The sequence below is a fragment of the Chinchilla lanigera genome, unplaced genomic scaffold (genome assembly GCF_000276665.1).
Source record: "Chinchilla lanigera isolate Chin_1 unplaced genomic scaffold, ChiLan1.0 scaffold00064, whole genome shotgun sequence".
Lineage (NCBI taxonomy): Eukaryota > Metazoa > Chordata > Mammalia > Rodentia > Chinchillidae > Chinchilla > Chinchilla lanigera.
The window spans coordinates 9840017-9853197 of record NW_004955465.1 but is presented as its reverse complement, the minus strand read 5'-3'; the positions used below and the strand labels follow the sequence as shown (position 1 = coordinate 9853197).

The window sequence follows — 13181 nt, the reverse complement described above, 5'->3', positions numbered from 1 at the left end:
ACCCTCACTCCATGAGAGCCACAGCCCCTACCACCTCACCGGCGCCACTCAGAATGTCTTTCCAGAGCACCCGTCTGGCTCAGCCGCTGAGGGCCCAAGGGTCAAGACCAGGTGGGGAGGGGAGTGAAGGGACAGGGAGCCGAGCAGGCCTGAGGGAGGTGACAGATGTGGAGGAGGGACGGGATCCAGGCTGAGAGCACAGGGGGTGCAAAGGCACTGCACGGTGTGGGAAATGGACCAGCAGCAGGAACTCAGGGCTCCAGCGGGGACAGAGGCGAAGACACAGGCAGGGCGCTGAAAGCCCATGGACAGACGCAGCTCAGTCCCAAAGGCGGGGTACCCCTCGGAGGACGGGAAGCAGAGGAGCTATGAAGAGCTGGGGCTTGGGTCAGGGCTGGGCAAGGCTGGAGTTGACAGGGAACCTAGCAGGGAGCCAACACAGGTCTGGCTTCCTAGGGAACAGGCAGGTTGCAGATGCACACCAGGCCTGCCCCATGGAGGGACGAAGTGTCCCCCAACTCTCATGTTGAAGCTCTGACCTAGGAGTTTGGAATGTGGCTGCGTTTGCAGACAAGGCCTTTAATGAGGTGATGAAACTAAACTGAGGCCACAAGGGTGGGCTCTGCCCGATGACCAGTTTAGGAGAGATGGGCTGGGTATGGCACAGCGGTAGAGGGTGGGCTTGGCAGATGCCAGGCCTTGGGTTTAGTCCCCAGTACTGACAGGAGGGGAGGGAAGGAAGTGGAGGGGGAAGAGAAAGAAGAGAAAGAGGAGGGAAAGAGGCCATCAGGATGCAGACGCACACAGTAAGAAGACACTGTGAAGACACAGGGAGAAGGCGCCTCTGGAAGCCAAGGGGCGGGACCCAGGAGAGACCAGCTCCTACAGGCTCTGCAAGTGCGAGGAAGTGCGTCCCTGTCCCAAGCTGCCCACCCTGCAGATGTGGGAGAGGAGGCAGCAGCAGACAGTCTCGGGTGGACAGAAGAGGGGTTGGGGAGGGACAGCTTCGCTCCTGTCTCTCCTCCAGTCCTAGAGTCTCACTCTGTCATTTCCCTGTGCAGCCCTCAGGGCACTCCTTGTTTGCTGGGATCCTGTGCAGTGCAGGGGGGTTGTGTTTGCCTCCCCCCACTTCCAAAACCCTGCCGCATCCACAGGGCTCCCCACATCCACAGGGCCCCCTCAGGGCTCTTTCTCCATGCTGCCCTCTGGTCACAGCCCTGTCCACCTGCAGGGTTGCCATGGGCTCCACAGCCCTCTCTGCACCTGGCTTTGTCCTGTTCCCAGCCAGCGCACCGCACTGCCTCCTGGGGTACATCACCTCTGCACACCAAAGTCTCAGCTCCTGGCCCCCTGTCAGCTCTACCACCCACCAGGATCATGGGATCCTGAGTATACTCACTGTCCCCGCTGTACCTGAGCTCCTCCTCCAGGGCAGGGAAATCTCCTACCCGTCTGTGTCACACATCCAGGGTGGGGGGTTCTTCTGGGAGAAGAACCAGAAGCAGGTGCTGTCTAAGCAGCTGCAGAGTCACCTGGGACAGGGTAGGAGTCGGGTGGAGGGATCCTGCGGGACCATTGTTAAAAAGGAGGACAGGGACCAGGTTCACAGCAGCCAAGGAGCAGAGGCAGCCTGAGTGTCCATCTCTGGACGGATGGATAAAAGGAATGTGGTATGGAACATTACTTGGCCCTGAGAAAGAAAATTCTCACCCATACTACAACACAAAGGAAGCTTGAGGATGAGGAGTCATTAAATTCACAGACAGAAGCAGACGGGTGATTGCCAGGGTGTGGTGGGGGTGGAGGAATGGGGGCTAGGGTTTAAATGGGGACAGACTGATGAAAAAGTTCTGGGGATGTGTGGATGGAGATGACAGTGGCACAGCCACATAAATGTCCTTCACACCACTGAACTGCAGACTGAGACGGTCAGCTTTATGTTGGGTATATGGTGCCGGAATTAAAATTTTAAAAAGAATTAACGTAAGACCAAAAGTGTGTGCTTCCTCTCCGTGCCAGTCAGTGCACATGTGCAAACAGTGAAACTGCTCTGCACGCGACAGTCAAGGGTCCCAGTTTGTGAAGCATCTTTTCAGCACCCCACGAAAGCCGCCTGTAATCTAATCTGGGAGGAAACACTCCAAGTGCAAATTACGAAGCAGGCTGCGCGGCCCATCCAGAATCCAATATGACCCCTGGGAGTCTTGCTGCTGTTGGGTGCCGGCACCTTCTCCCTCTGCACTCGTGTTTACAACAATACTAAGAAATATAGCATGGCTTTTAGCTTGTAGAATTGTGTCGTGTAAAAGGCTGGATCTCCTTTTCCTTGCTTTAAAAAAATGCCTGATTAACACTTAACTAGCATTTCTGTGACTTCACATTCTCCGCTGCACAACCCCATGACTCAGCTATTTGCTGTTCTGTCCAGATAAGCAAACTGTTTGACTTGAGAGCTGTGTTTTCCAGCTGCGGCCGGCACGCCGGCTCCTTCGTGCTGGCAGACACCTTTGGGCTTACTGAAGACCCAAAACAAAAGTGGTCAGGGCTCTGTGACACTGCTTTCTAGCAAAAGCAGACCCTGCCACGGTGCGCTTTCCCTGTGTATATAAGAAACCTAGAAGACACAAAGCGCCACAGAGGAGTAACGAAGGCAGAGAAGATATAATGGAACAAGGAAGACAGAGCAGGAAAGACAGGCTCAGGGGGCTCCCGCCTCGCCCCGAAGTGGTGGCAACTGGCTTTACGGCAGATGCAGGCTTGGGTCACCACAGGCAGCCCCTAGGGCCCCGTGTTTAGAAGGCCCCACACTGGACTTATGCCCCTCCGTCACCACCTTGCAATTGTCAGTACTCTTTGACCCCAGGACACTGTGCTTTCATCTGGCACCAGGCCCGGCAAATATTGTAGCAGGTCCTGGCTGGGGGACAGAGGTGGAGGTAACAATTTGCAGAATTGTTTCAGTGCCTGCCCAGGCTCTCCAGGGGACCGGGAGCTAATATCTAAGATCAGCTTTAATTACTTCAAGAGAAGAAGCCTCGGGAGGTGTGTTCCTGCCAATTCCACACTCAGCTTAAGTGGCCAGGTAAGTTGGACCCTGGGCGCCTGGGAAGGAAAGAGACACACTGTTTAAAGCATTTAATGGCTGCCACACTGATACTCAACTATTCTCAAGGAATTACCAACAAGGTCGGCCCCACCCTCTCCACCCTGCGGGGAAAAGCCAGGTTCATGCCCCGTGCCATGGTTTGAAGAGGTCTGGGAGCCAGGTACGCACACCCCTGCTTTGGCAGCCGCCTTCCGCATCCCAGCGCCCGTGGGCAGCAGACCTGGAACTGGACAGAGTGAGGCTGGCCTCCGGGCTGTTGCTGCTTGGCCGGGAACCCAGCAAATGAAAGCACCAGACAAAGCCAGTCTGGAAGAGAAGTTGAGGCGGCTTTCGGGGGACAGGCTGAGGGGAGACCTGAAGAGAGGAGGAGGAGGAGCGGGAGGGGGCGGGCATCAGGAGGGGAGGGGAGGGGAGGAGGAGGAGGGGGACGGCAGAGGCGGGGCTTCTGGGAGACCCCACCCCGCTCTGTGAGAGCAGGCCCCACCGCCTACATCTTTGCAATACATTTTTCTATTCCGTTCATCGTTTGAAACCGGGCCTGGTTACTTGTAACCAAAGACGCAAATTAATGGGCTGGCGGGCTCTACCACAGCAATGGCTAATTTCAGAGGAAACCGCTTTACACAGTCCATAACCCCCAACCCCTTTCCTAGAAAACAGGCCCCCACTCATCCCGGGCCACTTGCTTGGAGGCAGATGTGCCTCCCTGGGAATGACCGCAGCCAAGGCCACTCTGAACGAAGGAAAGAACAGATGATGAACCCTCCCACCCTGGACCAAAGAGCACTGTGGCCACAGCTCCGACTCGGGAACCTTGGGGAAGGGCAGCACTGCCTGGGCAGGCCCCTCCCCCACCGCCTCTCCCTGAGGCCTGCGCTCTGTTCTCTGCTGTTACCAAGTGCTCTTTACCGTTCTACCCTCTGATCTGTGTTTCCACCCAGCACAGCCAGGCCCGACTTGTAAGGATGTTCTAGTTCATTCTCTGCTCTGAGGCATGAACTCAGATCTCTGACCCACGGGCTGCGCGGAGTCAGGGCAGTGCCCGGCAGATCCACACGCTCTCATCCCTTCCTGGCAGACCTGCTGCTCTCTGTGAGCCTTCTCAGCCCTGTGGCCTGTTCTGTTTCAGATCAGAACCCCACAAGTCAACCAGACAACCCCTAGAGGTTCCCGGCTCCTCAGGGCACCCTGGACACAGGTCCCCGGGGTTCTCCAGGGACAGACATCACCCACCACCCTTCCAGGTGCAACTATCAGCTCCTCCACCCAAGCGCTGCTTCTCAGGTGACTCATCCTCACCCCACCAGTGGGAGGGGACACGCCCCAGATTTCCCAGGTGCCTCCTGTTGGTCAGGTGCCAGGGCCAGGGTGGCCCTGCCCAGGTGTTCTCCACCTGTCCCACCCTAAGGAGGAAGCAGGTGAAGGGACGCACCCGAGATAAGCCCACGCCTGCCAAACGCACACGCTCCTGAGCTCTTGGTGGTACAGAGTCCAGATGCGCTCAGACATGCATAGTCTTGACCTTGGGGGCCGGTGACCTCTGGGATGGGGGACAGACACTACGCCAGCCAGGTTATCATGAGTGACAGCTCGGTTCTGGCATGAAGGGAAAACAGGAACGAAAGGGCTTAAGGGTGGAGGGGAAGATGTCCCAGGGAGATGGAACCACCAGCTCAGAGATGTTCCCTACAAGAGCAGGGGTGGTGAGGAAGAGCTGGGAAGGCAGGTCCTGCGCAGCCTGGGGGCGAGAGTTTATGTGCAGGCGGCTTCACACAGGTAAGTGAGGCTGACAGGTTTCCACCTTACTTGGTGTCTCCCCTGGTTTTAAGAGCAGTAAGGTGGCCAGGCATGGTGGCACACACCTGTAATCCCAGTACGTGGGGGGCTGAGGCTGGAAGGTCACTGAGAGCTCGAGGCCAGCCTGAATTACATACAGAGACCCTGTCTTAACCTTCCCACCCCCAAATGAGGCAGAAGGCCAGGGGAGGGGGCTAAAAAGGCAGAAGGCACAGAGATTAACCTTCCCGGAGGAGAGTCTGGGGAAGGGGAAGCCCACCCACCCACAGCCGAAGAATAACCACACCCCGACTGTTGGCCAATCCAGCTATCCACCCAGGACCACACGTTCTTGGCCCTGTCCTGCTGGTGGCCTCTGGGACAGACTGTGATGAGAGCTGGACTTGAACTCTCATATAGGCTGGTAGCTTGCGACAAGTCCGCGACCTCAGCTCAGTCTCCTGTAAATCTAGCGGTGTGGAGGGGAAGATAATATGGAGCGAAGTCTCTTCATGAACAATCTTGCCTCGCACAGGCATTTAGAAAAGGGAGTGCTGGTGAGCAGAGGTCATTCTAGCCGTTTCCCGTTTGTGGATCTTCCACCCTTGTGGGAATTTAATTAGCGCCCTCTCTCTTGGAGCAGGAGGGTGGAAGCAGGGTGTGAAGGCTCCAACGAACTAGGGTGCCCCATCAGTGCCTGGGGTACGGGTTTCAGGCCGCCTCACCCGGCCCCGAGCTGCCCAAAGTCTAGTCTGGGCCTGAAGCTCCTAGTGTGACTTCTTGCTCCCTGTGAGAGCACCCACAGGCCTGGTCTTGCAGCCTCACTGCCATCCCTCTGAGAGTCTGGGGCTGCAGACCTTCAAGACTTCCAGGGAAGGCGCAGTGCTCGGCCCTGGCCTCTTCCCTCACGCCCACCCTCCTTCACCCCTTGGCAGGCTGCACGCACGTCCCCTGAGCCCGAGAGTATCTGCCTGCACTGCCAGCCCTGGTATACCAAGTCCGCATCCGGTGCAGGCCTAGCTGCTTTCCCTGGTCCGCCCCAAACACCCCACCCCACCCAATGTTCACACTGCAGCTGCAGAGATCTTCTCAAAACGAATAACTCTCACCAGGTCATGTCACCCATTTTGCCTACCACTCCGCAATGCTTTCCCTTGCTCTGAAATTAGAGGAAAAGTTCTTCACGGGGCTGATAAGCCGTTCTCATTCCTCATTTCCTTGTCAACTGCTATCGTGGGTTCCCATGCCACAGGGCCCTTGCAAATGCTGTTTGCCCCATGGAAAGCACACACACACCCTTGTGCTTGCCTGTCCCTCCCACTACACCCACCCTGCATTTGAGAGTGAGTTTCTCACATGCTCCAGCCTGGCCTAGGTATTGTTTTTTTTTTTTTTTTAATTTTTATTCCAGCCTCTCATTTCCCTTTCTTTCCACACTTTACTCAGCTTGTAATTAAAAGATTATCACTTGATCGCTTAGGCTCGGGGTGCCTCCTGTGTTAATCTGCAAGGTCTGTGGAAACTTAGCTGCCCATTTTCTCTTATCGTTATCTGCCTAACACAGAGCACAGAGTGCAGAGCACACAGAGACCTGTGAGGGGAAAGAGGGAAAGAAGGAAATTTGGGGGAGAAAAGGACAGAAAGGAGCAGCTCAGAGTGACACTCACTGGTGTGATAAATGTTCAACAACTGGCTCTCTGAAAAAAGTACAAGGCCTGTTCTTGGTGTCTGCCAGCTTCCCCGAGGTACAGACCCCCTCCTCGCCCCGTCCAAGCTGCCAAGACGAGCCTACTCAACGCGCAGCTGGACCCAGATGTGCACAGTGGCTCAGAGTCACCAGCAGCCAAACTGGCTCCGGCAACCACGGACCGCGCCGTAGCAGGACTAGCGCTCAGAAAGTCCAACGTGGTTTTAAATGACACCAACTTTTGATGCAGCTGTCCCTTTCATTAAAAATCAAATGAACTGCAACTTGCAAAATACGCTAATGACAAAGAGTTTTAAAGCAGCTAGCTCCAACAGTAACCACCAAAAGGGCTTAAAATAAAAAGATGAAGAGGAAAGGCAGGGCCCACAGCCCACGAAGAGTGCTGCCTCCAAAAGGAGGCAGCAGAAGAAGTCACGGCTCCTCGGTGTCCGACTTTTGCATTCTCGGGGCGGCTGCTCAGTTAAATGTTTGTGACATGTTTCGGGCGGGTCAACACCAGTGACCCCGCTTCCTAGCACTTTGTCCTCATAGCTCAGCAGAAACCAAGCATAAACCTTCCACACCAAAATAAAGAGGTAATGGAAGATGAGAAGAAAAACATGGGATATTTTCTCACCCTAATATCCAGGAGTATGGAAGCTCTAAATCTCACATCCAATCAGAAACCAGAAAAGACTAATTCATTTGACCCTACGCAAACCAAATGTTTCCATAAGACATAAAAACCATAAACAAAATCAAAAGAGAAGCTGCGAACACCCAAAATGATCCATTTACTTTAAGCATACATTGTGTCTATAAATAATACTCCCCAACACACACACACACACACACACACACACACACACACACAGACATGAAGAGACGGCACAAAGAAAAGGAAATACCAAAAGCTCAAAAATTTGCAAGATGGTTTAACCTTCATACTAAGAGAAGCACAAATTAGAAAAATAACCCAGTTTCATTTCCCAGATATTAAACTGGCAAACATTTAAAAGTCTGATGATTTTCTGGGTCAAGGAGGATATGGGGAACAGGAGGACCACACAAATTACTGGTGAAAGTGTAAACTGCTAAAAAGCTAAGCTGCTATAGAGAACACTTGCACGACATCTATCAGAATAAAAGTGCAGACCATGTTGATCCTCCTCCACTTCTAAGACCTTGCACATCTGCAAATGTTCATTCATGCCAGGATTTCATTACACTATATGTAAATAAATATATGTATTTATATATATATATGCACACATATTACATATAAACATATAGATTATATATTAGCATAGACTATATAGCAGCAAAGACTAGAAACAACCACACTGTCTCCTTAGTAGATGGCTAGCTAAATAAATTATGGCCCAGACTCTGGAATACTACACAGACATAAAAAAGGATGAGGCATTCTCTCTCTTTTTTTTTTGCATTCTCCATATATTGACATGCATCCCTCTCTGTCATCAGTGAAAAAAGCAAAGAATAATGTATACGGTATGCTACTGTTTATAAAAAGAAAACACATAAAGGTAAATAAAATATTTTGGAAAGTACACCTAAGAAACTGGTAGCCACAGTTGCTTCTGAAAAGGGGAGTGAAGGCAGAGGCGGTGAGCAATGTTCCTTTACTGTGTGTGTTCTGAACCATGCACACATTATCTGCTCTGAGAAATTTTTTAAAAAAGATGTCCATAAATTTTTTTAAAAAGATGTCCCACATAAAGATGTCCACTGTTGGGCTGGGGATGTAGCTCAGCAGCACTGCACCTGCCTAGCAAGTGCAAGGTTGTCAGTTCAATTTCCGGTACCAAAAAAAAAAAAAAAAAAAGATGTCCACTGTTGCGTTACATATGCCAGACAAAGCAATTGAAGGGCAGTGAGGCCAGTATTAGGAAAAGACTGCAAGAAATTTTAGTAAATCCACAAGACTATCAAACACTGAAAATATTTCAGAGAATGTGGACAAATGCTTTTAATGTGGTATAGCTTCATGGCAGATTCCATGAACACTTTAATTAAAAATATAAAAATATGTGCATGTGTACAGCATTTCCAAAGCAAAAACTAGTTATTAGGCTAGGGTAATAGAATTATGGGCTATTTTTAAAAATATTACTATTGCAATGATAGTAATTATTTTTAGTCTTAATTAAACTGTACTGAAGTCACTTTAAATAACTGCTAGAAAAAGGATACAAATTACTTCCCAGCATATTAAGCAACTTTCAGGATAAAGGTCAGAAATCTCTGCAACCTCATGAAGATAGCAGAAAAACCAGAAGATCGCAGATGGACAAACAATCTAAACTTCCAATGTACAAACAAAATGGGCCTTGGGCAGCTGAGCTGGCATCAATTACTGGCAAAATCCTAGAGATTACTCAAGAAAAAGAAAGCGTCAGAAACCAACTAGGACTTACTCTGAACCACATGGAATAAACCACGCACATGATGAAAAACAACATATTTAAACCCATGGTGTTATTTTTAAACTTTTTAAAAGCAAAACTCTCAGAAGTATCTGAGAACAGGGACCTGAGGCTGAGTGGAAGAAAGCAACCAAGTGGTGAGGAGGCCGGACCCACCTGTCCTCAGACCCACAAAACCCGCTTTCTAGAGACGGAGGCAAGGGGCCTGACTCTGCTCAGGAGGCAAGGGTGACACCCTTGCCCAGGGGTGGCAACCTGCATGTCTGGCCGCTGTGCTGAACACCTGGCCTATTCAAACACGTGTTCACTGGTTCATAACCCGTGATACAGCCCTGTGTTAAGACTGACGTTGGGTAATTACTCTTAATCAAAGGAAATGATTCATGATAAAATGTTTCAAAAGCTGTAAAAGGCTGCCCAGAAGACAGGGGGTATTGTTAGTATTATTTACTTTGAAGGTATTGTAGGTTTTCTCATGCAAATTCTGGTACAGATAACAAAACTCAAAGTCCAAGGGGGAAAAAATGAAAATTACAAAGATTCCAACAGGAGAGACTTACTCCCCAAAACAATGAAGATGAAACCCAAGTCAGTGCTACATGTGCCTAGGCAGAGAAATCTCTCCTTCAGGCGACCCCACGGAAAGGATGCGGTGGGTTTGGGGACCTTGCCAGGAGTATGGCACATCTACAAAACACCCTCTGGCATCATCTGTAGGTTCTGTTAGGGGAGGCCAGGTATCCGAGCATCTGTCCCCTCTATAGGGTAGAACTCCAGGGCCTGCTGGGTTGTGTTTCGAAGCTGTGCTTAAGAGACTCAATCGGCGTGGCTGATTTTGCCATGTACCGAGTGGCTGAAGTTGGGCATTTTTCAGTCAGGAAAGAAATTATTAAAAACACATTCTATGAGGAAAAAAACAATCACTCTGGGGCATGAGCTGCACCAATAGGCTCGAGAGAATCTGAGTCTTCTTCACAAAAACACATGACTTTCTGCAAGGAAGCACAATCAGGGATGGCATGGGCTGCCCGGGGTGGAGCGCTCCCTTCCCATGAGTAGAAGGGCTTGGGCTGGGGCTGGGGAACGTGTCAGGGCTGCACTGCAGGAGGAGAGAGGACTGGGCGCTCTGAGAGCCTTTCCCCGCGGCAGCCTGGGCTTCCCACTGGCCTGGTGGTTTCAGGTGTGTGGGTGCTACCAACAGCTGAGCAGGGCGGGCCCTGGACCTGACACATCTCCCATGGGCGGGTCCTGGACCTGACATATCTTCTATCTCCCCATCCCCATCTAACACCTAGGGTTGATCTTGTCCACCCCCGACAGATCTGTGCTGAGGGATAAGGGCACTGCCCATGGCTCACTGGCAAGGGACAAAGCACGGTTCAGAGTGGGAAAAGGGGACAAGCACAACTCCTCTGACCTTGAACTTCATCCAGCAACAGAGGCAAAACCTTCCTCCTCTTCTGCTTCTATCTGCCAACAAGGCTGCCAGGGCCTGACCCCCAGAACTCCCACACCCATCACAGAATTCTTCCCACATCTGTGCACCTGACACAGTGTCCCGTGCACACCGCCAGCAGCGGATAAAGTGCCAAAATGTGCTTGAAAAGCTCTTTAAAGCATTTGTTATAGAACACTGTGGAAGCACAGTCCTTTATTTAGATCCACATTTGTCCGTGGAAATCAATATGTCCTTTATCATCTTCGTGAGAAAACGCACCCCTCCTGTCGTTCCAGGCCTGCGTCCCCTGCAGGCAGCCCCACTTGTCGAAGAACCCCAGAGTACCCACACATCACCTGGGACCCTCTTAGGTGCTAATTTAAAAAACTGCCCAGCTTTCCAACATAGTCTGTTTTCAAGAACTATTTTTGCTCTCCTTCCCCACAACGCCTGGCAGAGCAGGAGTAGCTGTTTCCTGGTACCCACGGCTGAGGTAACACACTCCTCACTTTCAAATTGCTCCTTTTGTGACCCCAGGACCAAGCACTCTCTCCATACTCCTTTGATCCGTTCTTCTCTCTCTGCTCCAGAAAGGTGCTTAAAATACTTGAAAACGGTGCCAGATCCTGAGTCTGATAGATACACATGGCGACTTAGGCATTGTTCTCAATCTCTGTATGCTGCTAAGCAAAAAAGAAATATTCCTGCCCCCTATGAATGGGAATCGGTCACAGGGACACCCTGGGAAAGGAGAGGCTGTGGGTGCGAGGAAGCGAGGGGAACCCCGCTGGAAGGCGTCTCCCATTCCCCAGCAGAGCAGCAGGGACGGCCACGGCAGCCAGTTCCCACAGGACTCAGCATTTCTGGCCAGGTTGGTACAAGACTAAAACAATGGTCGCGATGATGTAAGAGTTTCGTCTTACACATCCATGAGCTGCGACTGTTTACCAACACGCCTGGGGGAGGGGCGGTGCATGCACACCGACCATGACCGTGATAAACTGCCTATTCCACTCTCACATGTGGACAAAGCCCTGAAAACTGCCCAGAATGGCCCAGGAGTCGGGGGCGGGGAAGTCGATATTCCCTCTGCACTATTTAAAATGACAGAAGGGGCAAAAGACACAAAAAATCAGTTCACAAATAACCTGACCGGTTGGCATGCCACCTCTCCTACGTGCAGGAAATCGGAACACCGCAGACACGGAGGGCAGCGGTTTTGCAGCACTGCCTGTCTGTTTTTAGGCCGACACGCATCTCTCACCAACACACCCGCTGCACACACCGATGCAAGAGCTCTGCAAAGGAAGCGGCCGGGGCTCGGAGGGCAAAGTGGACGCCCGGGGACAGCTTGCCCGCACTCAATGCCTCGGGCTGAAGCAGCCGCTGTACAGAACAGCTGTGGCCCTGGAATAGTCCCAGCACCCTTCCTATACCCTGGCGTGTTTACTGAAGTCCTGAGCACACACTGGTGGGAACACTGGGATGGCCAAGTCAGAAGTCAGGCGTCTTTGGAGAGCACTAATCACCAGAGGGCTGGGAGGGCTTGCAGGAGTGGAAGAGAATTTTTAAAAGCTCTTTGCCCTCTGCCTGTAACTTCTGTTCTTTAGTGGGCTTTGGTCTCTGTCCAAACCCGGTGTGGGATGGCTGAGGTCTGCCAGGAAGAGGAACATGTGAGAACAGGACGCTGTTTTTCGGGGATGGATACTTCTTTGTGGGAGATGTAGGGACAGCTAGCTCGGGAGGACACAGCCAGGATCCTGGCTCCAGCCGGCAGACCATGAGTGAGGTGAGTCCTCCAGGGTCGGCAGGTGACAGGACAGGGCCTCACCTTCTGGGTGCACCAGTCCAGCCTGTGTGGGGGACACTAGCAGGATGGGGGAGGGGCGCTATTTCCAGAATGCACTGGGACAGGCGCTGGAGGGTGGATTAGGACAGCTAAGGTGCCCCCTTGGAGGCAGGATGCAGCGTCACGGCTCCAGCCAAAGTGACCCATCTGACTGTGGGACAGAAGGGGTTGGAATCAATGCGGAATGGGACGCACGTACATACAGACTAGCGCCACTCCGGGGACTTCAGGTCCCTCCAAGGCTCTGCCTGGAACCTCCGTTTGCAGGAGAGGGCGGGAGGGAGGGTGGAGGCGACAGAGCGGGGAACAGGGCTCTCGAAGGACGGGGTTGCTCGCTGCCCTCACCTTGCTGACCACGTTCTGGACGAGACCGGTGCGGATGCCGTAGTCCCACGCGTGGCAGTCGCAGTTGGAGGCGTTGTCCCCCTTGTCCGGAGGGGATGAGAGGGGCGGCGTGTCGCCCCCGTCCACGCCGCTGCTGTTGCTTCCGCTGCCCGTGGCTCCCCAGGCGGCAGTGGAGAAGGGGGTGCTTGGGGGGGTGGTCCAGTTGCCCAGGTCGCCCCACCGGCCAGTCACGGTGGCCCCCGCCAGCTCGGAGCCTTTGCCGGCCCCGCGGCACCAGAAGTTGGGCTGGTCCAGGAGGAAGGAGTCCGAGAATTGGCTGAAGCCGATGAACAGCGCCGGGATCCAGGTGAGCAGCACGAGGGTCCGCTGGTAGCCCCCGCCCAGGCCCCCGAGGAAGGGCAGCACCGACCCGTCGTAGTCCAGCAACAGGAGGCTCGGGGCGGCCGCGGACGCACAGCAGCCCGAGTGCGCGCCGCCAGCGCCGGGAGGCAGCGGGGGCAGCGGCTGGATCTCCGCGCGCCCCCCGAGGGGCG

The 13181-nt window shown here is 52.9% G+C and overlaps 1 protein-coding gene across 3 annotated transcripts in view; it reads right to left on the bottom strand.

The window, feature by feature from the left end:
• Slc22a23 (solute carrier family 22, member 23) overlaps window positions 1-13181 on the bottom strand; it is a gene marked incomplete at its 5' end in the record, with an annotated part of 166098 nt that extends 152917 nt beyond the window's left edge. For all 3 annotated transcript variants that reach the window (XR_001236752.1, XR_001236751.1, XM_005398990.2), the window contains 1 exon segment: window positions 12649-13181. Coding sequence is in view for 1 of the 3 variants with exons in the window: in XM_005398990.2 (XP_005399047.2) it covers window positions 12649-13181 (533 nt within the window).